This window comes from Penicillium cataractarum (assembly GCF_028827025.1).
Source record: "Penicillium cataractarum strain IBT 29864 chromosome Unknown utg000007l, whole genome shotgun sequence".
NCBI classification, from domain to species: Eukaryota; Fungi; Ascomycota; class Eurotiomycetes; order Eurotiales; family Aspergillaceae; genus Penicillium; species Penicillium cataractarum.
Genome location: NW_026622743.1, coordinates 2,557,648 through 2,582,795, shown reverse-complemented (window position 1 = coordinate 2,582,795; position 25,148 = coordinate 2,557,648). Strand labels below are relative to the sequence as shown.

General features: G+C 49.8%; 9 protein-coding genes across 9 annotated transcripts; 6 read left to right on the top strand and 3 right to left on the bottom strand.

The window, feature by feature from the left end:
* Positions 1–594: 594 nt before the first annotated feature.
* On the top strand, positions 595–3,637 carry N7496_008511 (uncharacterized protein; the record flags this gene model as incomplete). The annotated part of the gene is made up of 3 exons (XM_056701430.1): positions 595–1,148; positions 1,217–2,267; positions 2,345–3,637. 3 exons carry the CDS (start codon positions 595–597, stop codon positions 3,635–3,637), a joined length of 2,898 nt encoding a protein of 965 aa, XP_056553493.1.
* Positions 3,638–4,106: 469 nt separating this feature from the next.
* Positions 4,107–4,660, top strand: N7496_008510 (transcriptional coactivator p15/PC4 family protein; the record flags this gene model as incomplete). The annotated part of the gene is made up of 2 exons (XM_056701429.1): positions 4,107–4,343; positions 4,445–4,660. 2 exons carry the CDS (start codon positions 4,107–4,109, stop codon positions 4,658–4,660), a joined length of 453 nt encoding a protein of 150 aa, XP_056553492.1.
* Positions 4,661–4,808: 148 nt separating this feature from the next.
* Positions 4,809–9,120, bottom strand: N7496_008509 (uncharacterized protein; the record flags this gene model as incomplete). Its single annotated transcript, XM_056701428.1, has 5 exons — positions 4,809–5,483; positions 5,563–5,744; positions 5,809–6,294; positions 6,361–9,013; positions 9,079–9,120. 5 exons carry the CDS (start codon positions 9,118–9,120, stop codon positions 4,809–4,811), a joined length of 4,038 nt encoding a protein of 1,345 aa, XP_056553491.1.
* Positions 9,121–10,297: 1,177 nt separating this feature from the next.
* On the bottom strand, positions 10,298–11,345 carry N7496_008508 (pre-mRNA splicing factor (Srp1); the record flags this gene model as incomplete). Its single annotated transcript, XM_056701427.1, has 3 exons — positions 10,298–10,569; positions 10,723–10,850; positions 11,263–11,345. 3 exons carry the CDS (start codon positions 11,343–11,345, stop codon positions 10,298–10,300), a joined length of 483 nt encoding a protein of 160 aa, XP_056553490.1.
* Positions 11,346–12,546: 1,201 nt separating this feature from the next.
* Positions 12,547–13,921, top strand: N7496_008507 (putative mitochondrial carrier protein; the record flags this gene model as incomplete). The annotated part of the gene is made up of 5 exons (XM_056701426.1): positions 12,547–12,651; positions 12,724–13,041; positions 13,151–13,426; positions 13,485–13,621; positions 13,696–13,921. The coding sequence occupies 5 exons, from the start codon at positions 12,547–12,549 to the stop codon at positions 13,919–13,921; spliced, it is 1,062 nt and encodes a 353-aa protein (XP_056553489.1).
* A 933-nt stretch (positions 13,922–14,854) lies between these two features.
* Positions 14,855–15,743, top strand: N7496_008506 (60S ribosomal protein eL18; the record flags this gene model as incomplete). Its single annotated transcript, XM_056701425.1, has 4 exons — positions 14,855–14,858; positions 14,978–15,082; positions 15,212–15,579; positions 15,666–15,743. 4 exons carry the CDS (start codon positions 14,855–14,857, stop codon positions 15,741–15,743), a joined length of 555 nt encoding a protein of 184 aa, XP_056553488.1.
* Positions 15,744–16,086: 343 nt separating this feature from the next.
* On the bottom strand, positions 16,087–17,610 carry N7496_008505 (glutamate-5-semialdehyde dehydrogenase; the record flags this gene model as incomplete). Its single annotated transcript, XM_056701424.1, has 3 exons — positions 16,087–17,000; positions 17,071–17,232; positions 17,310–17,610. The coding sequence occupies 3 exons, from the start codon at positions 17,608–17,610 to the stop codon at positions 16,087–16,089; spliced, it is 1,377 nt and encodes a 458-aa protein (XP_056553487.1).
* A 744-nt stretch (positions 17,611–18,354) lies between these two features.
* On the top strand, positions 18,355–20,114 carry N7496_008504 (putative COP9 subunit 3; the record flags this gene model as incomplete). Its single annotated transcript, XM_056701423.1, has 5 exons — positions 18,355–18,522; positions 18,591–18,818; positions 18,885–19,337; positions 19,410–19,562; positions 19,626–20,114. 5 exons carry the CDS (start codon positions 18,355–18,357, stop codon positions 20,112–20,114), a joined length of 1,491 nt encoding a protein of 496 aa, XP_056553486.1.
* A 2,963-nt stretch (positions 20,115–23,077) lies between these two features.
* On the top strand, positions 23,078–24,703 carry N7496_008503 (flavin-containing monooxygenase; the record flags this gene model as incomplete). The annotated part of the gene is made up of 1 exon (XM_056701422.1): positions 23,078–24,703. The coding sequence occupies one exon, from the start codon at positions 23,078–23,080 to the stop codon at positions 24,701–24,703; it is 1,626 nt and encodes a 541-aa protein (XP_056553485.1).
* Positions 24,704–25,148: the final 445 nt, after the last annotated feature.

The following is a 25,148-nucleotide window of genomic DNA, read 5'->3' as shown; positions in this document are numbered from 1 at the left end:
CAATCTTTTATCATCCGGCATGACACACACGTTCTTTGAATGCCTGGGTTCACTCGGATAGCGGAGAGTAATCTTCCACTCTGTTTAGCTTTAGATTCCTGGCCGTCTTTATGACTTCGAGGAAATGATGAATGGATACAATCATCTTAGATAGTCTGAATATATTGAATGTTTATTTACCCCAATGTCTTTTCCGACTGTTTAGTGCTGTCTAGTGTTGGTCCATCTAGATCTTGTACATGCAAGGACCTACTCGGAATTAAAGCAATCCAAAAAATGAATCCAGTTCGATCGATACTCATAATTAGAACCAGCATGATAATTTATGCCCAAAGAATTGCTAAAAATGTGCGTTGCCCATCGTATTCGTACATTCTGGATCCTCCACATGCGGAAAGGCCCGCATTGACGTCGAAAGCCGCGCCTCGGCCTGCTTGCGACGCCTGCGATCTACAGTAATCATCTGGCACTGACACTTCTCCTCCTTTCCCACTCCCCAAGCCTGACTGGTTCTCCTGAGAGGCATGGAGGTTGGTTCGCCCTATTTACATATTGTTCCCTTTATCCCATTCTAATTATGTCGCTAGAGTTACAATGGACCCATCCAGCGATGATGCGGTGGCCTCTTTAGCCACGACTCCCTTGACGGACTTACCGGCTTCTCCTGACAAGGCGACACATGGCGATCCCCCGACCGAACCGCTCCCTGCGAATGCAACGCGACCCCAGGAGCTCCTGGATCACGCCCTCGATTTCTTAGCAACGGCCAGCAATGAAACGCTAGTCGGTGTTTTTGCCCTTTTGGCGCTCGTGACATACATCATACTGGGTAGAGTGGGCCTGGTGCTCATTGGCATTGGATTGGGTGTTATCCTGCACGCATCCTGGGAAGGTGCAGCTCATACAAAATCGAGTGAAGAGTCCTCAACACCCAAGAGGCGCAGGGAACTCGCCCTGGAAGTATCCAAGAGACTCTTGGACTGGCCTAAACGCGAGGACTCTGCCCAGATTGCCGTTCTCAATGATAGCGGAACTATCGCGGCCCCAGAGGACCTATCGACTGTCGACCTAGAATTCACAACTTTCCAGCCTGCGACTGCCGCAGCTCTGCGGTCGCTCACCGATGCGGTGGTCAAGGACTATGTTAAGTAAGACGCCGAATCTTTCCTCTCCCACCTCCCTTTCACCCTGCCCGTTGCTAACACAAACCGTGAAGGCACTGGTATGAACCGATTCTTCCGAACGAAATCATATTCCCGGGTTCATGTCGGAGAACCTTGACCTACTTTGTCACAACGATCTCGTCCCACCTTTCTCGCAAACGAACTGAGGACACTTTTCTACAGTTCCTGACAAACTCCTCGTCAATAATCATTGTGTTCTTGAATGAATTAGCAGCTGCCTTTGCCACGGCTGACCCTTCGACTACGGAGGCGTCGCAAGTTGTTGAGCAATACCTCAAGAACTCGCCAGACAGTAGCCTTGCAAATGTCTTATCTGAGGAGCAACAACGGAAAAAGCTCAACATGGTCGCAGATGACATTCTTTCCAATTTTCTGGATTCCAAGTCTTACAGCTGCTCCCCCGTACGGGATTTTCTTCGAGAGGTCTTTGCTAGACTCGTGCTAGAGTCGACAGTCACCAGCCTCTCGCGCCCTGAGTTCATTAATGAATGGATCATTTACCTCTTCCAGGATGGAGAGTCCGAGATTATGCATGCAATCGATGCGGGCGTCGAGGGTGCACGCAATCAGAGTGTCAGTTCGTCAAAGGTGTCCGAGGACTCGAAGAACGCCCTGTTAGAGTCGACCAAAGAAGAGATCGCTTCACAAACTGCTGCGCTACCTTCTAGCAACAAGGATAAAGCCACGGAAGAAGCGTTACTGGAGGCAAAGCGCCTGAGTGCCCTGATTGCATCTCAAGATATACAGAACTCGCTCAACGGACCGGTCAATGAGGCCGTCCAGTCCCAAGAGCCATCTATATCTACAGAGAGCACCAATGGCCTGGTCAATGGGAATGCAAGTGATCCTGCAGATCTTGCAGCAGACGAAGAAGCTCCGGCATCACTCCCTGTGTCTCCAAGTGCACAGACAATGAACCTAGCTCCCTCTTCGTCTCGGGAGGAACCTGTCACGCTCCACGGTGCCAGAATCTTGGTAGACGACGATGCTGCCCGTAACGAGAAAGGAACCATCAAATCACGGCCTACCTGGGATTATCTGCTTCAGATCGAGCCCGCGTCAACCCGTGCGACAGGCTGGATGGTGTTTCGCAAATACGCAGACTTTCAATCACTCCACGACATGCTCTCGACCGTTTCTCGGCTGAACCAAATTTACAGTTTCTCGGATCAGTTTCCCACGCTACCCCCTGGAAAGGCAAGACAAGACAAGCCCTTGCGCAAGATCTGGAGCGCTATCTGCAGGAAGTGATGAAGCACGAGTCACTCGCTGAAACTGAACGGATGCGGCGATTCGTCGAAAAGGAAACTAGTGCTACCAAACAAGGATTCTCCTTCCCGAGCCAGAGTGCCTTTGAGAATATGGGCAAAGATCTCCTTGGAGCGCTCACTAATGCGCCCAAAGGTATGGCTGGCGGTGGTAGGGCGGTCTTGGACGGTGTCACTGGTGTCTTTGGAGGCGTCGGACATAATCGCAAGCTGTCGAACACATCAGACCGGCAATCTCAGCACCGGAAGAGCCCATCGAAAGTGGATCTTGATACCTCGAGTAACTCGGGCTCGGCCATGGCTACAAGCCGTGTCAGTTCTCCGCTTATCGGCTCGACATTGGGTGATTCATCAGCCTCTCCTAGACCTAGTGAAGATCGAGACTCCCCTGCACAGGCCTCTTTGCCGACTACCGCCCCGGTGGGCTTAGGATTATCGAAGGAAGATGTCTTCGACTCTCCTGGAAGTAGCCATGCGAGCAGCAGTGCCAATCTAGCCGCTAGCGAACAGGATACGTGGGCCTCAGAGTCCAAAACAGTTGCACCGGCTGAAGACCGAAAGTCGATTGACCAAGTGGAAGTGACAGAGACAAAGAGGGATTCTGTAGCGACCTCGCCCGAGCCTCCAATTGAGAGCGAGCCCGCCAGTGGCTCTCAGGTCACTTCTCAAGTCTCTCGCCGACAGCAGATGCCCATCACGGCAGATGAGACCCAGATCGCGGTGGAGCTTATATTCGCCGTGATCAACGAGCTCTACACTCTGTCCTCTGCATGGAACATTCGTCGGACACTCTTGAACGCGGCCAAGACGTATATCCTTCGTCCTGGAAGCCCGACATTAGAGACCATCCGGGGCTTGCTCCAAGAATCTATGATCGAAGCTCATACATCGGACGATGCCCTTGGAGAGTATCTGAAGAAGCTTCGGGAGAATGCTCTTCCCACGGAAAGTGAGCTAAAGGCCTGGCCTGCTCCGCCAAGCGAAGAAGAAAAGGCACAGTTGCGCGATACGGCGCGCAGGCTTTTCGTTCAAAGGGGCATTCCCCAAGCACTGACAAGTGTCATGGGTGCAGCAGCTAGTCGGGAAGCGCTTGAGAAGATCTTCGATAGCTTGCAGGTGGACACGGTGGCTCGAGGGTTTGTCTTTTCGTTGATGCTACAAGGTTTACGGGTGTTGACGTTATAAAATACGAAGCGAATACCTTATATAGGGAGGTTTTTTCAACAATTTCAATGAGACATGCTATATAATATCCCCCTTTCATAGAAGCTGCGTAGATGTAAACATTTTAGCTTTAAAGACTGGGCGACCGATCGAAATGAATGTGAATGTACTACCTCACACTTGAGTAACTGTTTGTGATAGAATCAAATCTATATTTCTAGCTTCTTTGCTTTTTCAAAATCCTTCAAGAAATCCTTCCAGCTCTCTTTCCAATCCTTCTTCTTGCTAAACCTCAATCATTTGTCTTTCTCATTTTCCCTCCAACCCTTCTAGCGGGACAAGGAATGACATATGAGAGATAATCTCTCAAAGGAATCTCTTATCGGCACGTGCCTTGACGCGTCTCCGCGTTTCTTTCAGCTTAATTACTCCATACAACTTCTCACTTTTCTCTTCAGTCCTACACTCATTACCTTACCTACTCATCATCATGGCCTCCCGAAAGCGTGCCTCCGACATCCAGGGCCCTGGAGATACCCGCTCCCAGACCAAAAAGGCGAAGGTCAATGCAGGCAATGACATCGCGAGCAAGACCGACGATAATGGGGATAAATATTGGGAGATCTCCAAGATGCGCCGTGTGACTGTCTCGGAGTTCCGGGGCAAGACCATGGTGAGCGTGCGCGAGTACTACGAGAAAGATGGCAAGGAACTTCCCGGAAAGAAGGTGAGTTCTGACAATTCGCTTTGTCTGTGGAGATCACGGTCTCTGTTTGGATCGGGGAGGTTCCCTCGTTGATACTACTTGTACTAATTATCCCTAAATAGGGCATCTCCATGGCTCTCGATCAATTCTCCTCTCTCATCAAGCTCCTCCCCGACATCGAGCAAGCTGTCAAGCAACATGGCGAGTCGTTGCCTCGACCAGCGTATGTGGGCCAGGCGGATGCGGAGGACGCCGAGGAACAAAGCGAGACCAGCAAAGTTGCCAGCCCCTCCAAGCAAAACATTGAGGCTACGAGTGACGAGGATAGCGACTCATAGGCCATGAATTTTGACGCGTTTGGACATCTCCGGTAGCATGCCAAAGGCTACCTTCTATTTTTTTTGGCGTTGAATACCCTAACAATGAAATCATTCATGCTCTTCTTGCTGCTCTTCACTATCTCTTTAGTCAATGAATTCAATACTTTCACATACTCGCTTCTTGCGTTGCCAGACGGGTAGCCAGGGAACCACCTCGCCAGGCATGACGAGCATCCGTTTCATGAACAAGCTGGTGCTGGTCCCCAACTCGACCCCAACCTCCTCCACCGGGAGTGCGGATAATAATTCGCTCGCCGGCCTGCATTTGGACTGAGTTCTTCCCTCCTAGGCTGATACATCGCTCCTCCCAGCTTCCATCAGATTTCTGGACTCGTCGCACCCAAAGGTTCTGGCCGCATTCGGCATCTTCGCCTCCTTCCAGGCCGTAAGGGTGGTATACTCGACGTTCGGAGAGGATGGAGACCTGTACCGGAGTGCGGAATTCAATGTCTCGAATGACACCATCTCCGCCGCGGTGCTGACCGGCGCCCCCAGAATTAGCCCGGAGATTGAACTCTCGAAGTAGAACGGGATATCGTCGTTCGAAAACCTCCGCGTCGGTGATTCGTGTGTTGGTCATATGGGTGTGTACTCCTGAAGTACCCTCCCAGGCCGGTCCGGCTCCGCTTCCGCCGGCGATGGTTTCATAGTAACCAAAACCTTTTGTCTCAGTCTCTCCTTGTAGATTACCTCCAAACCCGAAAGTCAGGTTATTAGTGTCACCCTGAGAAGCAGCGCAAGCCTTGAAGCATTTCAGAATCACATCGGTGACTCGTTGACTCTGGGATTCAGATACAGTCAGTGATAGAGTCTAATTAGATAGGAGCAGATGGGGAAGAGAAATTTGAGGCATAACATACCGTCAGTACGTTTCCTCCTACAACCGCTGCGGACTCAGATGGCGATAAGAGACTCTTTGGCGGTAAGTGGACTTTAATCGGCTTCAGGCAGCCTTGGTTCAAAGGAATGTCGGCAGAAATCAGACATCGTAGACAGTAGATGATTGCTGAGTAGGTGACTGCTTCGGGGGCATTGATATTGCCTGTCAGGGCCAGAGTAAGTAGAGATTCGATATAGCTATCTGCCATTGGTGTCTAGTCACTCACCATAGACCTCTGGGCCCGTTCCTTCGAAATCAAACACCGCTTCGCCTTTGTCTGCGTCGATCGAGATCTTCAATTGAATCGGGGTTCCATCGTCCATGTAGTCAATAGCGCTGAGATTCCGGCCTGCGAATTTCTGACTGACCTCCTTCAAAAGGTTGCGTACACTGAGCTCTGCGTTATCCTGGATTTGATGCATGTAGAAGAGCACCACTTCCTCGCCATATTCATCAATCAGGGCATTGATCAGGTTGATTCCTTTCTTGTTGGCCGCGATCTGAGCCTTGAGGTCATTCAGGTTGTCTGCGAGACAGCGAGTTCCACTGCAGTTGGGGTACTGGGCAGGCTCTTTGTACAGGAGCTCCGTAATCCGCTGCTCGTTAAATTTGCCTTCCGAGACCAGCTTCTCACTCTTGATGGCGGCACCTTCTTGATAGAGTTCTTTTGAATGCGGTGGCATCGATCCAGGCAAAATACCGCCAATGTCAGCTACAGAAGAGAGTCAGACTAGCACTAGATGGAGCTCTGGAATTGCTTAGCGGGATTCACTCTCACCATGGTGTGCTCTCGAGGCAACATAGAAGATAATCTTGCCCTGGCTAAATGCTGGCTGGATGACTGTGATATCGGGGAGATGTGTACCGCCAAACTCTGGGTGATTCGAGACAATTACATCGCCTGGTTGAAGTCTGCCATGCCAGAGCTGAGCCTGTATCCGGACACAGGTCGACATACTTCCCAGATGGACCGGCAGATGCGGCGCATTTGCAACCAATCCTCCATCTGGATCGAACAAGGCGCACGAGTAATCGAGCCGCTCTTTGACGTTGGTACTTACACTTGTTTTTTGCAGCGCGCGGCCCATCTGTTCTGCTATGGCCATGAACCGGTGCGAAAAGACGCTTAGGAGAATCGGATCTACGACATCGGTTCTGATTTGGGGAGCACTCGCGTCGGAGTCTCCGATGTTGATAACGACGTGAGTCTTGGTGAGAAGTGCAGAGGCTCCAGGGGTCACCACAATGGTTTGGGTCTCATCGGCAAGTATCGCTGGTCCTTTCACACGGTCGTTGATCTGCAAGTCGTCGAGTTTATAGATTGGTGTTTCATGCCGTCCGCCTTCAAAGTATACCTGAGATGTTCGATATTCCTTTCCAACCACATCCTTGGGTCTAGACTCCTGAAGTTGTTGATCAACCGTCTTCTCAGAAGCCTTGAAACTCTTCCCAATACCTCTCACCCGCACATCATCCACGATTATGTCACGATCGGGCAGGGTGAAACCAAACTCTTGCTCGTGCTGTTGGATAAATGCTTTGCCAAAGGCCCACTCATCGCCGCCAAAGACATCCTTTGCGTCTTCTTTGGTAGGCTTCAAGATCATAAGTGCTGATTCCGTTCCCCGGTATCGCATATTCAAGTATTCTTCAAAGATGATAGATTCATCATTGAAGCCTTGGTCTTGCAATCTTTTTGTAGACCTCTTCTTCAGCTCGTCTAGTCTCCGTGCAAGCTCCTGGCGCACCCCCGACCCATCGCTCCATGTTTTAGATTCAGGCTCCTGGGTTTCATCGACCACGTCGGCCAGCGCCATTCCGTACGCAGAAAGTACGGATGAATATCGATGGATTAGGATTTGGCGAATGCCCAGACTTTCAGCGATGGCGACTGCATGCTGTCCACCAGCACCTCCAAAGGTTGCAAGCCGATGCTTCGAAGTATCATGACCCTTTGCTTCGGTTAGGGATCGAATAGGCCGGGTCATCGTCTCATTAGCGACCTTGATAAATCCGAATGCAACCTCATCGGGTGTCATTTCTTTGTTTTGGTCTCCTTGAGCTAACTCTTGATTGATCTCCTTCGTCAATTGCTCAAACAAACGCCGGCTGGTCTCTTCATCCAGGCCTTGGTTCTCATGCGGACCGAAAATCTTGGGGAAGAAGTCAGGGACTAGTCGGCCGAGGAACAAGTTGGCATCTGTGACAGTCAACGGGCCATCCTTGCGATAGCACGCAGGTCCCGGGTGAGCTCCTGCTGACTCGGGACCTACAACGAACAGCCCATTGCGGAAAAATAGCCTGGAGCCACCACCGGCGGCTACCGTGTTGATGTCTAACTGAGGGGATTGAATGGTCACTCCAGCCGTGGTTGTTTCAAAGACATGTTCGTATCGACCTGATCCATATCGGCTCACATCGGTGCTGGTTCCACCCATATCAAACCCTATCACGGGAATTTTGGAAACGGGGTCATATGAAGTCAACGCATATCCGACCACCCCACCAGCGGGACCGGACAGGATGGCTCGCAGGCCGGAAAATTGATCGAAGTCGACCAAGCCGCCATCAGATTGCATAAATTCACAGCGTGCGCCCCGAGAGCCTTGCTCGTTTTTAACACTCTCGCTTCCAAGGCCACTATTGAACCCTGCTTGGAAGCCTGAAATGTACCTCTTGATAGTCGGAGTCAAATACGCGTCTGCACAGGCTGAAGTGGCTCTTGGGACAAGCTTGATCATCGGCATAAGCTGGTGGCTTAGGCTCACATGGTGAAATCCAATCTCTGCAGCTAGTCGACCGACTAATGCCTCGTGGTCGGGGAACGTGTATCCGTGCATTAGACATACTGCTATACTCCGAATGCCGCGATCGTATACCTGCTGCAGCTGTGATCTCACCGTTTCTTCGACGGGGCGCTTGAGGATGCGAACAGCCTCGGATGAGAGTCCCCGAACAACCTGTGCATCAGACTGAGACTGGTCTCGTGGAGCCGTGGTCGTCACATTGCGCTGTGGATCCTCTGCATAGTCCTCCAGAGTGACCCGCTCATCAACCTCCACCACCTCTTCATACAGCACGTCGGGCCGCTTAATGGCAAGGTCAAATATGCGAGGACGGGATTGGTTTCCAATCTGCAGGCAGTCACGGAAGCCCTTGCTAACGACGAGAGCGATCTTCTCTCCTTTGCGCTCAAGTAGGGCGTTTGTTGCGACGGTTGTCCCCATGCGGATGCTGTGGATCAGCGAGGTATCGATGGCTTCTCCTCGTGGGATTTCACGGTCGGTGACTTTGGACAGAATGCGGCGTATTCCTTCAAGGGGAGCATCTTCATAATTGTTCGGATCTTCCGAGAGCAGTTTAATCACTATGTCATCTTCCAAACGTCCCGTGCCGGGATTGCCCACGCAGTCGGTGAACGTGCCGCCTCTCTAGACTCGAGTCAGTCTCCATTTTTTTTAGATAAACTGAAGTCAGAGCAAGTAAAGACGCATACATCGATCGCAATGCTGATTCCTTTCCCTTTAGGCTGATCCATGTTGGTTGGTTTGAATGCAGATCTGCTGGGTGGTTGGTGAGATACAACTACAGTACAAAACAGCCTTTCCCCGCACGATGCGTGCCCTACGTCATTCGAGGGGAAGTTGACATAAACAGAACCGGATAGTTAACTAGTTAACTATCAAGAAACTAGTTAACTATCAAGAAGATCAATAGAATTATACTATCGTGCCATTTAGGCAAACCTGACAAGTGAAAAAAAAGGGAGGTGCATCAGGCTGAACTTATTATGGAGAGAGCTACAGATTGCCCCCATCTTCCCCACTACTCCGTGTATTACCTACCACTTTTAGGCGCTCCGATAGAAAGACGCCGCATGTGTGATGATATACTTCGACCCGTAGAGCCGGATACCATGTCCCACCAGACTTTCCCTTTCCGTCACTACAAGGACCCCACACTCATACAACTCTACAGAGAATGAATCGAGGCAAGGGCAGCGACTTCCGAGGATTCCGGCCGATCGTACAGGGCGGGGATGGGTAAAAGGAGAATCGTTTTTGGAATTAAATCTGCGAATAAGATGGGCGGTGGGCGGGGTTTATCGTGGAAAACGCAGGGACGAGGGAGAGAGAGACGTGGGCGAGAACTTAGACACGATCGCTCGACGTTCGTTTTCGGCGGAGTCCGAGCTGCTGACCAGGATAAATACCAAAGACCCACGGAAAGAAGATCAAATCAAGGGAGGAAACCCGTTCGTGGTGGAACCTCCGCCAGTGAGAAAGAACAATAAGAGAACCGCGCAAAATCGAAGCTTGCCAGGTGGGTTGCACTAGGAAAGGGATGGGAGAGGAAGGAAGAAAAGAAGGGAAGAAGACCAGCGAATGAAAACCCAATCAACCAGAAAGTCATGAGAGAAAAATGCCATGGAGTGTGACAAGGCTAGCACCGAGTCATCTTCAAAAACGCCACGTAAGACCTCGAGATGCGTAGCCTGTCTCCAAGGGGCGTGGTCAGTAGCAGGCCATATTCAGCCCGCGAGCTGCAATCTGATCGACGCCGTTTCACAACCCTCGAGCATGGCTTGGAGACAAGACGACCGCATAGAGCTGATCTACTCAGCAGTATCAAGCTCATCATGAGCAGAGGGAACGGGGTCCAGGGGTACTGATCAATTTTATCAGCAAACCGGCAGTCAACCAAAAGGGAGTTTATCACAAACCTTTCCTATCATCACCGTTCGGGACAGCCTCACGCTCCTCCTCACGGCGCTCGCGATCATCCTCGCGTCTCTCACGGTCTTCCTTGACATCACGCTCCCGGTCCTCAGGGCTACGGGAACGGTCGCGAGAACGCTCACGATCACGATCACGGCGATCATCGCGGTCACGACGGTCATCACGGTCGCGGTCGCGGCGCTCATCACGGTCACGGTCTGCACGATCGTGATCCCGTTCGTACCGGTCGTCCCGTCTCGGAGAGTAATCTCCACGGCTGCGACGAGGGGAGGGAGAACGGCCACGGCGAGGGGGGTACGGTCACGACGGCGGTCACGGCCGGAATCGAATCGCCAGGAGGCAGAAGGAGGAGTACGAGCCCACTGAATATGAGATTTAGATATGGATCCGACGGGGGGTACAAACTTCACGGTCAATGTGAAGACTCACCTCAATCTTCAGGAGGTCATCGCGTCCAATGCGCTTGTTGTGCATCTCATGGTACGCATCGTCGGCATCGCGGCGGCTCTCATACTCAACAAAGGCAAACCTGTTGAACTAGTCAGGGACGTCCAAGCTGGAGGGGAAGCATGAGTATCGCTTAAGATTCTAGTAAACTTACAGTCGGCTGGAAGGAGTACGGGGCGCAGGAATGTCGCAACGAACAAGGCGACCATAGCTAGTTCGGGAGTCAGTACAGTGATCCTCATACATTAATATGAGGTTATAATAACAAATGACCACATGACCAATGAGCACAATGGAATTAACCAGCACCTGGGAAAAGAGAAGGAGGGGGCTTTCGGAGGCGGACTTGGTGGGAAGAGCTTCACGGTCACCAAGTAGGACCCAGTTCAGGGATGGACCGGTGATCATCGTGCCGTCGACGCGTAGGAGGAGGGAGGAGGAGGGTGATCGCAGGTCCGAGAGCTCAAGAGCTTGAAGGTGTAGGCGTCACGTACCGTTCGAATTCGTAGGCAAGATCACGGGCTCGAGTGCCATGGCCGAAGCCAGTGACATAGAGGGTGGTTCCCGATCGAGACATGGCGGATGGAAATCCGGGGGATGGTAGACGGGGGGGATAGATGGCGAGGTTGAAGAAGGAAAGGTATCCGCGCTAGTGGTTCAATTCAGGAATTGGAGATTTGAAGGGGGCGCTAACTCGTACGGAGAGCGATAGCGACCACTTACGCCAAGCAACAAGGAAAACCTTACGGTATGGTATATACTATGTATTCCAAGTTACACTCTCCTGTCTATAGGTGCAGTATTAATAGTATCACCTGTAATCATACTAAATAGGGTTGGCATTGGATTATTATTATAGACTTCCGATATTTCCCTAGGCGCGTGCGATTTAACTCTATATGGTTTATCATTTTACCGTGTTAATGTAATCGTCGCCCCCACTCTAGGCCGTTCAGAGCCTGACATACCAGATATCTTCATATATTAATATGAGGTTTATGATATAGGCCCTCTATTAATATAAATATAGAGAGAAACTATCAACAGGAAAACTACAATTATTCACTACCTAACCTAAATGAATACTATATATAGATATATAACTACTTCATGACATCTACACGGTATATACTCTACCTTGTAATAATGGTATTATACCCCACAGTTACCGTACCAGCGCTGGCCTCGGGAGGTACCGTGAGCATGTCGGCAGTCGGGATGATGTTTTCCTCTAGCTTCTCCTTCTCTTATCGACATCACCTCCACTCCGCTATTCCACTTCATTGCCACGGTCAACTCGTCCCCCCGTTTGCAGTCACTAAGCAGCAAGCTCAATCTTTACCACCGTGTGACAGTTTGGCCCAATCTCCGCTCCTCCTCCTCCCTTTCCCTTGGCTCGACGTTCGACATCCGACTTTCAATCCCGTACCCCATCTCCACATATTTCTCTGCCTCCCTGACTTCCGAGGGGGAGAGTACCCAGAAGTACCGCCGGGGCTGAATCTTGAATGATGGATCAGTAGAGCCGGACCGAGCGACGACATTCGACTCCCCTTCCATGGCCAGCACGACACATCTTGCCCCGATCCCCTTTACATTTCTCGTCCTCTCCTCAGTTCATCCTCACCACTCGTCTGGCCCCCTCTTCCTCCACCGCTGTCCGTCGCATTTTCTCCAAGAATAAGGAACCAAGAGCGTATGTGAGGAGCGTCACCTTACACTGCTAGTCTTCCTCCACACCCGGACACACCCCAAGATATCAAGCGTATGTGGCCAAGATGAGCCTCAATCGCCAGGACGCAACGCAGAAGAATGAGGCGGATGGGACAGCAAGGCCTACTATGCAAGGCTTGCAATTGCCTTCATCCGGCGCTCCAGCCAAGGTTGGTTCAAATGCCAGATGACTCTCAAAGGTTTACTCCTCATAGCTCATCTGCTCACTCATCCATCACTAGGATTCGATCTCTGCACCGCCCTCCATGCTACGCCGGACACAAACTAGGCTGGCCGACCCGGTCGTGGCTGCATTCATGGCCGGAGGCGTTGCCGGTGCCGTTTCAAGAACGATTGTATCCCCTCTGGAACGATTGAAAATCCTACTCCAGATCCAAAGTGTCGGTAGAGATGAATACAAGCTGTCGATATGGAAAGCTCTCAAGAAGATGAAACGAGAGGAAGGCTGGCGAGGCTTTATGCGCGGTAACGGAACCAATTGTATCCGCATTATCCCCTACTCTGCGGTGCAATTTGGGAGTTACAATTTCTATAAGAAAGTAAGTTCGCCCGGGGAAAATATAGTCGATGCGGAGCCTATCTATGCGATATTCCTAGTGAGGCTCGAGGATATTGAGGAACTGCTGGGCTAACATGGTCGATTCTTAGTTTGCTGAAACTCCCGAGGGTGAGATGACACCAACACGTCGTCTTATTTGCGGAGGTATCGCGGGCATCACGTCTGTCACGGTCACGTACCCGCTGGATATCGTCCGTACTCGACTTTCCATCCAATCGGCATCCTTTGCGGACCTGGGGGCCCGAGATCCATCCCAAAAGCTACCCGGCATGTTCACGACTATGGTGACGATATACAAAACCGAAGGCGGTATGGTTGGCCTCTATCGTGGAATCGTCCCCACGGTTGCTGGTGTTGCTCCATACGTAAGTTTCCAGCTTTTTACCCTCCTTCCCTCGACGCTCGGTCACTAATGTACCTCAGGTCGGGCTCAATTTCATGACCTATGAATCGGTCCGCAAATACTTGACTCCCGAGGGAGACAAGAACCCTAATCCTTGGCGAAAGCTGCTTGCTGGTGCCATTTCTGGGGCCGTGGCGCAAACCTGCACATATCCCTTGTATGACTTTCCCATCCTGCTGATGATATTGAAATCATTCGAATTGATTGAACTGACTTTGACTGGAATTCTAGTGACGTGCTACGGCGACGCTTCCAAATCAATACAATGTCCGGTATGGGCTACCAATATAAATCCATCTGGGATGCAGTGCGGGTCATCGTGGCCGAAGAGGGACCACGTGGACTATTCAAGGGCATTGGACCAAATCTACTCAAGGTTGCACCCAGTATGGCCAGTAGCTGGCTCAGTTTCGAGTTGACGAGAGACTTCCTCATCAGCCTGAATGATAGAGAATAGTTGCAATATACCTAGACCGTCCTTTTTTCTCGGATGTTCTCAAACGTCAAATCAAGCTGCTACTGCTGCTGCTTCCTTCGACCTTTTGGTCGGAACAACTTTTAGATCTTGAATGGTGAAATTATCCCCGTAGTGCTGGCGAAGTTAGAAAAAAAAAATCGACTATAGGCGGTTAACTATATTCTCTTATCTCCTATTTGTCAAACATTCTTTTGTCCTAACGCTGCCTTGCCTGTGGGGGTCAAGTTCTGATCCTTATTACCTTGATAATATAGGCGTAGTATGCCCTAGAAAATTACATTAATGGGAATCGCCTGTACGGAAGTCTAGCTAGTCATACCTGTGGGGACTAACCAGGAAGTACGTGCATATAGGTCTGGATTGTGGTAGCTCACAAGGAACAGCCAGTACAGTAGTCTACTACATATGACTTGGGACTCTAGAACCATAGAAGGCGCACTAACGGACTAACGTAATCTAGGGGGCTCCACTCCGCCTATATTTTAAAAGACATATGTAGATTTACATCGATCAGGGGATCCAGTCAGTAGTACCTGTCCTTCATCGCAAAGACTTCCTCTGATAGGAATTTGAACCATGGTAAATGGCCAGCTTAAGTACCTATAGTACTGGAGTCATACAGGTAACAAATGTGCTAGTCTTTTGGATACTCTAAGTGTTAGTGCCGAAATGCCAAGACACCAGATGTTCGTTGAGAGGTTAGCCGCGCTTGATTACCTAAGGTCGCCCCCCGAGTTGTCCATTCACGGGTTCCACATCATGTGACTCATTTTATCACCATATTAGGACTAGCGTAGGGCTCAACCCACACACACCCGCGCAGCCGAAAGTTGAAGACCAAAAACCTCCTGCACTTTTCATACGGGTGCGACAGCAAGCTAACTCCCAGGTGTTCAATTCATATCAGCAGCCATGGGTATGTCCAACCACTCCAACCTCATCGCCTTGATCATTCTCTGTCTAAGAGAGATATCCGCTTCCTCTCTCCCCTCTCGATTCCATCCCTGAGACTAACTCATGTCCGAAATCTTCTAGGTATCGACCTGGACCGTCACCATGTGCGCAGCAGCCACCGCAAGGCGCCCAAGAGCGAGAACGTTTACTTGCAGGTGCTGGTGAAGTTGTACCGCTTCCTTGCTCGTATGAATCCCTTCCTCTTCCTTTCCAGAATCCGAATTTCGTGCGTCGCAGCAGAAGAAGGCGAAACGACGAATTTTTTTCCAACGTGAACCGGAACCGAGAAACTGATTTGGGATATCTCTCTTACAGGCCGCACGGAGTCCAACTTCAACAAGGCCGTTCTCCGCCGCCTCTTCATGTCGCGCATCAACCGCCCCCCGGTTTCCCTTTCCCGCATCGCCTCGAACATCAACGAGTCGCAGAAGGGCAAGACCGTGGTCGTTATCGGCACCATCACCGATGACAACCGCCTCCTGAACATCCCCAAGCTGTCCGTCGCTGCTCTGCGCTTCACCGCCACTGCTCGCGCCCGTATCGAGAAGGCCGGTGGTGAGACCCTCACCCTGGATCAGCTTGCTCTGCGTGCCCCCACCGGTGCCAACACCCTGCTCCTCCGTGGCCCCAAGAACGCCCGTGAGGCCGTCAAGCACTTCGGCTTCGGTCCCCACTCTCACAAGGTTCGATTTGCATTCTATCCGTTGAAATCCATTTTGAATACGTCTACCTTGCCTCCAGCTGCTAACCTACTTGTGAATTTTAACAGAAGCCCTACATTGCCAGCAAGGGCCGGAAGTTCGAGCGTGCCCGTGGTCGCAGACGCTCCAAGGGTTTCAAGGTCTAAAAAGACTTTGTGTGATGATTGTGGGACGGACGTGAACCCATCGGTGCAAGGACGCATATTCCTGATCGCACTGAATCCTCGGGTGTTTATCTCTCGGAGTCTGGCTGGAGACCTCTATTCGATGTACCTAAAGTGGCGAAATGTCTTTGGTTGGATTGAGGGATCAGAGTGTGTGGATGGAAGAGGGCAAAAGAAAAATGCATCCGGCTTAGTCCTCATCCTTTCTTACGATTGCGAAATGTTTCAACAAAAAAAATACGTTTGAATTCTTTTCTTCTTCACCTGGGAGTTCTGCTAAGGGAATATCCCAAAGGTTTAGTTTACTATGTACACTTTTTTATCCTCATTCGCTGATAGGCAGGCTTGTATGAAGATATTTCCGACCGCCTGGCCCATCATGATAATCCCCCGCACCATGTCCATTGCCTCGAATCAGGTATTTATAGATGGTCAGACCTTCCAGGCCTACGGGTCCTCGAGAGTGGATTTTGTTGGTGCTGATGCCGACTTCGGTGCCAAAGCCAAATCTCATTCCATCCGCAAACCGTGACGACGCATTCCAAAACACACCCGCGCTATCAATACCGTTCATGAATAAATTTGCTAGCTCGCGTGACTCGGTCAGGATGATATCGGTGTGTTTGGATGAATGCGTGTTGATGTGCGCAACGGCAGCCTCCACGGCTGATTCTGGAGAACCGCTTTCTGGGATGGTCTTCACGGCCAGCACCAGATCGAGGAACTCGGTATCGTAGTCGGCCTCGGTAGCCGATGAGACTTGAGCCAATTGATCGGCCTTAAGTGTCTTCGCAAGGACCGCCTTGGAGGCCGGGTCACAGCGAAGAGAAACACCCTTGTTGAGGAGGGCCGTTGCGATTGCTGGGAAAACGGTCTCGAGGACCTTCTCGTTGACCAGAAGAGACTCGAGCGCATTGCAGGCCGCCGGGTAGTCCGTTTTGGAGTCCACGACGACCTTCACAGCGGTGTCGATCTTAGCATCCGAGTGTATGTAGGCCGAGCAGAGACCATCGGCGTGGCCGAGTACTGGAATCTTGGTGTTTTCCTTCACAAAGCGAACTAATTCGTTGGATCCACGGGGAATGACAAGGTCAATGAATGAGTCCTGGGCCAGTAGGGAGGAAACGGCATCACGGGTCTTGACCAGTTGAACCGAGGATACGGGCACTTGAGAGCCGGCAATGGCTTCGGAGACCACATTTGCGATGGCAACGAAGGATTCCATGGATTCCTTTCCACCTATCGAGATACGAATGTCAGTTTCAGGGCGGTTCCCAAAGAAAAGAGGATAGATTGGGAGTTCCCATACCCTTCAAAATCGCAGCGTTGCCCGACTTGATGGCTAGCGCAGCAATGTTTGCAATGACCTCCGGACGAGCCTCGAAAATAATCAAAAGAACACCAATAGGGCAGCTGACTCGCTCCAGAGTCAACCCCTCATCCAATAGAGTCCGTAGTGTCACTTTGCCAACTATGATTCCGATCTTCGAGTTAGCCTATGTTTTATCACTTGATTACAATCGTAGAGGAGTCAAGACGGGAGCACACCTGGATCCTCCAAGTCCCGAACGTTCAGAATCCCCTGGAGCATGTCTTCATATTTTCCGGGTCGTGAGAGATCAAGTCGTTTCAGCACACTGTGATTGAGGGTGCCATCGTTAGCGGCCCTCGTAGCGGCCTCAACGTCTCGGGCATTCGCTGCCAAGATAGTATCGCGGTTCCTATCCAAGGCTTGGTGAAGGGCAGTCAATGCATCATTTCGGGCTCTGTTCGAGAGAGTGGCGAGGTGACGAGAAGCAATCGATGCGCTGCGAGCCACGTCCACGGCGGCTGAATCGGTTAACGACATTGCTTCGTTTCGATCTCGGACCTAAAAGATCTCAGTTTGAAGCTGCGGCCAGTCTTCCCTGGGGGAATAAGGTGGGCAATGGATTATTGAAGGAGAAATAGGTCAGGTAATTCGAGTAGAAGGCGAGGGAGAACTCACGGTATGTGGGGAAGGTGAGTCAAGGACCTAAGAGTTAGTTACTCTCTCGGCGGGCAATTATGGAGGGGCTTCCCTTACTTTTTTTTCTTTCGGAGTAATTACGATACTCCGTACGGAGGACTTGCAGTGTAACTAGTGTATTTAATTAGTGTAATTAGCGTAATTAGCGTAATTAGTGGGGGGCTCAACTCCGCTATCGGCTTATCTCCTTATCGGCTTATCGGCTTATCGGACCTCTCCACCGCTCTCTCTTCTTGCGGAGCTCTCTCCAACTGCCAAACTGCTGTCACTAACTCACCAACTACTCGGTGCCACGACAACAATAACAACCAACCCCTCCGTGTTCTTGAGCCATCTTGTGTATGGGGTTCTGGACCTAAACGGTCCCTTGGACCTTTGAGAAGTCTTGTTTTTACTACTATTCTACCTCCATCTCTATTTCTGCCGCCTCTCAAGCCCCCCCACCCCCAACACACACTTTCCCATCATTCATCCTCAGCCGCCACGCATCTGTCCCCACCTCTGACCCTGCTCATCTTGGTTTCCATATCGCCTTCTTTACAGGTTCTGAAACTGTCCTGCGATTGAAGCTTTCACCTTTTCAAGATGGAGGTCGTCGAGGGGCTCATGACCCAGTCCGCCCAGCTGCGTGAAGCCAGGAATCTGTCCGACCAAAGCTATGACCGCCAGATTCGTGAGAATGTCTCCTCTTTGAGACGTGTCCTGTCTACCAAGGCTCTTGGTGCATTTGCCAGCAATGACTCCCTCCTTGACGTGAGCAGTGATCTCTTCCTCCAACATCAATGTTGATGGCAAGGAACTAATCAGTCTCCCTTTACCAGCATTTCGACCCAGTTGCGGACTCTCTCGTCTATCTGTTTCTTCTTCGCGCTCAAACTCAAGCTTTTCAAGAAGAGTTTCGTGAAAACGTGCCAGCGGCCTTGCTTCCTCCCGGAAACCTCTGGTCGAGAATCGTCTCGTACCTGAGAACTTTCGATCCCGTCCAAGTCAGATACGCAGGCCAAGAGTGGCGCCAGTTGGTTGAACTTGTTGCACAGGCTTCACAAGTAGTCTCCAAGGCACGATTACCCATTATCCCAACTCTGCTCCAATGTCAACATTCTGACCGTTTTTAGCCTATCCTAGCCGTGCGGTTGGTCAGAGATGCCATGTTGCGGCTGGATCCTTCATGTGCTGTCTTTACGTCGACACACCTACTTCTTGCCCGCCTCTGCTTGCGGGCGAGAGCATACACCCATGCGTTGCCCGTACTTGACAGACATGTCTGCCACTTCCCTACCTCGACTCCCCGCGCCACGTCTGGCTTTTCCGTGTTGCCTTGTGCAGCGCACGACTCAAGTTTGTCTTTTATCACCGATACCTCTGGACTATCATCCAAGTTGACCTACAAGGACTATCTACAATATTTCCTTTGTGGTGGAATGATCTATATGGCACTGAAGCAGTGGTGCAAGGCAGCTCATTTTCTCGAGGTTGTTATTTCCATGCCAACGGTGGGTCCCATCAGCATGATCATGGTGGAGGCTTACAAGAAGTGGATATTGGTGACATTGTTAGAGAAGGGCAAGGTGAGTTACTTATGTCGCGGGCTAGGCCCACCCTGACTAGTGCGTTCTGATGCTAAAATATTCCGGTACTAGTTATCCTCGCCTTCTAACCTGATTGCTCCACATGTTGTCAAGCTGTACCAGTCGCTGGCTAAGCCTTACGTCAATCTGGCCCACAGTTTCTCCAGAGGTGACTTGGCGCATTTGGAGGCAGAGATCGACGCAGCTCGGGAGATTTGGTGTACTGTATGTCGACCAGGGGATCTAGAGACTCCACCGTTTTAATTGCACTAATTCACATTCTTTTAGGATAACAACATGGGCCTTGTTTCTCAGGTCCTCGGTGCCTACACCAAGCATACTGTTATGGGTATCAAGCAGACATTTGCGGCCCTGACAGTTAAGGAGCTTTCAGAACAGGCATCACCCATGCGAATGAATGACGAAGCTACAGAGTCAGTCATTGCGTCTTTCATCATGTCTGGTGCTTTGAAGGCCACCTTGGTGCAAAACTCAACCCGGGGCAGCCCAACCATGCTTCGGTTTTCGGAAATCCATTCTGCTCCACGGCTCTCAGACGAGAGTAAGGCACAGTCTCGCCTTGTACGGGAAAGTCAGTCTCTTGGGTCCCTAATGAATGGTCTTGATGAAATTGGCTATCATATGGGACTAAGCAACGAATTTATTGATGCTGTGCAGAGAGGCCAGACTTGGGCCGGTGTGGGCGATGTCAATTCTGGAATGAGTGAAGACGTTGGACTCGAGATAGAAGAGGATCTTATGGGTGAGGTATCTTAACCATAAAGTTTAGCTTGATCATTAAAGAGCTTTCATTCGGGTTCGATATCTACCTTCTTGATCACACAGGCCAAGATATGTTAAATCATAACTGGCAGGATTCAAGTTCAGCCACTGAATACACTACAATGTAGTATTAAAACCAGAGCAGCTTCAAACGAGTTAAGTTTGATGATCACAAAACTTTTCACTGTGGAAGCAAGCTTCAGCAAAAGCAAGACTAGGCCTTGAAATACAAGCATGATAGCTAGTATTTCCAGCCCATAGTATTACCCTCCTAGTCAGTTTGTGCCCACAAATTCTGCGCCGGAGTTTTAACAAGGTCCCACGCAGGTAGCCAAGCCTCAATCCAGGTTTGGTCCTTCTTCCCGGCTGAATTTATTTATGAAATCCAACTCAGAATCGATAAGCAACGGATTAGAGCATTGAGGATAGCCAAGAATAGGGGACTCTTTGCTGTGATGAACTCATAAAGTCTCCGTCATGTAATTCCAAACCAAATGACAGGGAGATAGATATAGGGCTTGGCCAGATACCAATAGTAGAGGAGATATCCCTATATTGATCAACAAAGTCCATGAATATTCAGGATGCGCTAAGTTTAATTAGCTTACTTGAAAGTTTTTTCGAAGATTACTCGTATTGTTAGCGCGCTCGTATAGCGCAGATTCTAATATTCAGTCGCTTGTCGAGGGAAAGCCCCAGGACTCTCTCCTATACAACGAAGAGAAGAAAGAAACTCGCCTAGCACAATGCCCGAGGGCTCTTGCACCGACACCTTAGGTCCTAGCAACTTCGGCGTAATTCTCGAAACCATTGGGTGCTTACTAAGAGTGTTATACACGTCGAGCTCATCAGGCTGAAAGGTCGGATCGACGCGAGTTAGAATCCTCGTACTCCGTCCCAACATGGGGAATCTGCAGATAAACCCGCAAAATGCTTCGCTTATGCTTCTCTCCCTCGGGCTGAAGTTGGCCTTTACACCGCGCATTTTCAAGCTGGTATAGCTGTGTTAAGCCTTGGGTATCTGCCCCTCCGTCGGGAAGTCGTCGTGGTCGAGGTGTGAGTGGTGTTGGCATAAAGCTATGGCTGAAAATAGAGCAGTGATTCGTATTATGCCCACTCTCGCAACCGTTCAAACCCAATTTCTAAGGAATAAATCTGGTAGAACTTTGTTGATAGCCACCTACAACTGCTGGCAACACACTTTCTGTCTAGATTATCGCGATTCAATGCAATTACTTCCCCGTACTAGATCATGGTCCCTGAACAATGATGATAAATACTTATCTACACCTACTGATAGATAATATTCGCGCTCAAAATTTGCTAGATCAAGAAATTTTTGATTATTTGAACTTGGAGAATACCAATATGTTTATTCATAGTAACACCGAACAGTTATATCGATAACTTTGATACTTCTTGGGGCGCCTAAGGTAGACGATAGGCGCTAATTACTCAAACCCAATTTTCTAAGGCAGAAAGTCCGGCAGAATTCACATAACCTACAGAAGATAGAAGACAAGAGAAAAGACAAGAGAAAAGACAAGGGAAAAGACAAGGGAAAAGACAAGGGAAAAGACAAGAGAAAAGACAAGAGAAAAGACAAGAGAAAAGACAAGAGAAAAGACAAGAGAAAAGACAAGAGAAAAGACAAGAGAAAAGACAAGAGAAAAGACAAGAGAAAAGACAAGAGAAAAGACAAGAGAAAAGACAAGAGAAAAGACAAGAGAAAAGACAAGAGAAAAGACAAGAGAAAAGACAAGAGAAAAGACAAGAGAAAAGACAAGAGAAAAGACAAGAGAAAAGACAAGAGAAAAGACAAGAGAAAAGACAAGAGAAAAGATAAGAGAAAAGACAAGAGAAAAGACAAGAGAAAAGACAAGAGAAAAGACAAGAGAAAAGACAAGAGAAAAGACAAGAGAAAAGACAAGAGAAAAGACAAGAGAAAAGACAAGAGAAAAGAGAAGGAAGGGGATAGTTAAATCGGTACTATAGTAATAGCGTCGCCCTGGCCTAAAGAAGGTATTAGGGCAAAGGCGGCTATGAGAGCGGTCGATAAGCTAACTAATTATGGGTTTTGAGTAACTGGCGTTTATCGTCCGCCCTAGGTCGCCGATAATATCTTTTTACTAACAGGCCCCCTTTAAATTATCCCCTCTTAAATTAGCCTGGTCGTAAGTCCTTAGACCAAAAGTACGAGATGCTCCTTATCCTGGTTCAGGTAGGAGTCTAGATTAGTCGTCGAGCGGAAACGCTAGGTGAAGATTCTTACCAAGTCCCTCGTGAAGGTAATTATATCTTAAGAGCCTGGCTGTCATCTTATTCTCTCTAAGTGTTAAGTCATATAGCATAGTCAAGGAGTAGAAAGAACTCGTGTGGCTGATATGCTTATTCACCCTATATTTCACCACCTACACCTAACCTGATATCACCTACCTTCCTAAGGTGGTAGTGAAGACACGAACCCTTTGGTTCTTCGCCAAAGCACCCGGTGTTAACGGCCAGCAGAGTTTCCTCTTATGTATTCTATCCGAAGGAGTCAAAACATCACATCAAGCCAGCCTGCGTGGGCTTATACTGCTGCTCCCGTACGATGTTGTCTATTTATCGTTTCTAGACTTTAAGCTCCCACGGCGAAGTCACCCACGCCATATTGGGTAAGTGATCGGCCCGATCCAAATTGAAGTGTCTTGAAACAGATGAAGCTCGATTTGGTAAACTTTTCGCCCCCATCTATCTTGGCCATCGGGACTACCCCGCTACACAGCCGAGGCTGTCTGACGAAATCTGACGACGTCTGACAAATTTTAAGAGTCGGTCAAGATTCTCTGTGTCCTTCTCTTCTCTACTTCAACACGTATCCTGCTGTCACTTTCACTGAATGTGTAGCCGTGAAATTATCCTCTTCAGCCTATGAATCCCAAGTTGTGTTGGTCCACCCTCATCCCACTCAAATAATGCCGTCCACTCTGCAAGGCCAACCATTAGAGCTGGATGCAGTCATTGCCGGGGCAGGGTTCTCCGGGATCTACATTCTTCATCGTCTCAGGGATGAATTAAAATTAAACGTCAAAATCCTCGAAGCTGGCCCCGATATAGGTGGGACATGGTATTGGAACACCTACCCCGGGGCTCGCGTGGATTGTCCCGCCCCGGTATATGCATTTGGGATAGAAGAAGTCTGGAAGAACTGGACTTGGTCAGAGTTGTACCCAGAGCAGAAAGAGTTGGGCGCTTATTTCCGCCACGTCGACGACGTGCTTTCGGTGAGGAAGGACTGCATTTTCAACGCGCGGATCACTGCGGGCCATTTCAATCCTATCGATGGAAAGTGGACGGTGCAGACCGAAAACGGCATCACGGTCGTTGCAAAGTACTTTGTTCCGGCAATCGGCTTCACAGCCCAGCAGTACGTACCCGATTGGAAAGGCTTAGAGGATTTCCAGGGCACCATTCACCATACCTCGACCTGGCCGCAGGAGCCTGTCGATGTTCGAGGCAAGCGCGTCGCGGTCATCGGCACCGGATCGACGGGACTACAGATTACCCAGGAATGGGCCAAGGACGCTGCTGAGACCTTTGTCTTCCAGCGAACCCCGAATCTCGCCCTGCCTATGTGCCAGCAGAAGCTGGACGAACATAGCCAAAGGCAGATGCGAGATGAGACGGCCGATCTCTTCGACCGTTCCAGGAAGACCTCGGGCGGTTTGCCATATGAATCGCCGGCAAGGAAATTCGCTGAGTTCTCCCCGGATGAGATTGCCAAAATCTTGGAAGGGCTTTATGAGAGCGGAGGCTTTCGATATTGGGCAGGAGGGTACATCGACCTTCTTCTGAACCCCGAGGGAAACCGCGCGGCGTATGACTACTGGGCCAAGCGAACCCGCGAGCGCATCCACGACCCGGTCAAACGCGACTTGTTGGCACCTCTAGAGCCACCCCATCCATTTGGTACTAAGCGTCCCTCGCTGGAACAGGACTACTACGAGCAGTTCAATAAGCCTAATGTCCACCTCGTCAACACAAAGGCGTATCCAATCGTGCAGCTAACACCGCAAGGTATCATGACCGACGATGGCAATATATACGAGGTGGACATTATCGCTCTTGCAACAGGCTTTGACGCGACGACCGGCGGTCTAGCCAAAATGGGCATCCGAGACGTGAATGGCGTGGAACTGGGTGAGCGCTGGCGAGACGGGGTCTTGAGCTTCCAGGGCCTTATGGTGCCAGGCTTTCCTAACATGTTCCTACCGTACTCTATCCATGCTCCGACCCCATTCTCGAACGGCCCGGTGGGAATTGAGTTCCAAGCAGACTTCATTCGGGATATTATAAAGAAGATAGAGGGAGAGAAAATCAAATTTATCGACCCGCGTCCCGAAGCGGCTCAAGCATGGAAGACTGAGATGGAATTCATCGCCAATATGACGCTATTTCCGAAGACGAAGTCGTGGTACATGGGGGCTAATATCCCAGGCAAAAAGGCAGAGTTACTCTACTATTTTGGTGGAATACCGCGCTATCGAGAGAGGTGTGTAGAGGCTTTTAATGTGTTCTCGGAGACTTTTATACTATGCTAGACCTAGATAACTTCCAGGAATCGATTAAACAATATCAACTAGTTATATTAGATCGTACTCAGAGCACTACGAAAACATTTCGTGACACCAGAACGCTAAGCCTAATCGGGACCATGCCTTCTTATAAGTATATAATCGTGTCTAATAACTAAGCTTAAACCTATGACTAAATTCTGAATCATCTTATTGGTTATGCTTCAGTGGATAAATCGAGAGATCTTGCTAGGGCTCTCTGAACAGATAACTAGAAAGACGGTTAGAATTAGAAAAAATCATCAATCAAATTTCATAGACCTAATCCTAATTCTATCATATATACTTAGGGGGACCGTGTTGGCACTACATAAGAATACTGGCCGCACTACGTGGTGCCTGATATCTGCCTGAATTGGCCTGGTTTCTGCTAAGGCCATCACTGTCACGCCTTGCAAATGCGATTCTGACC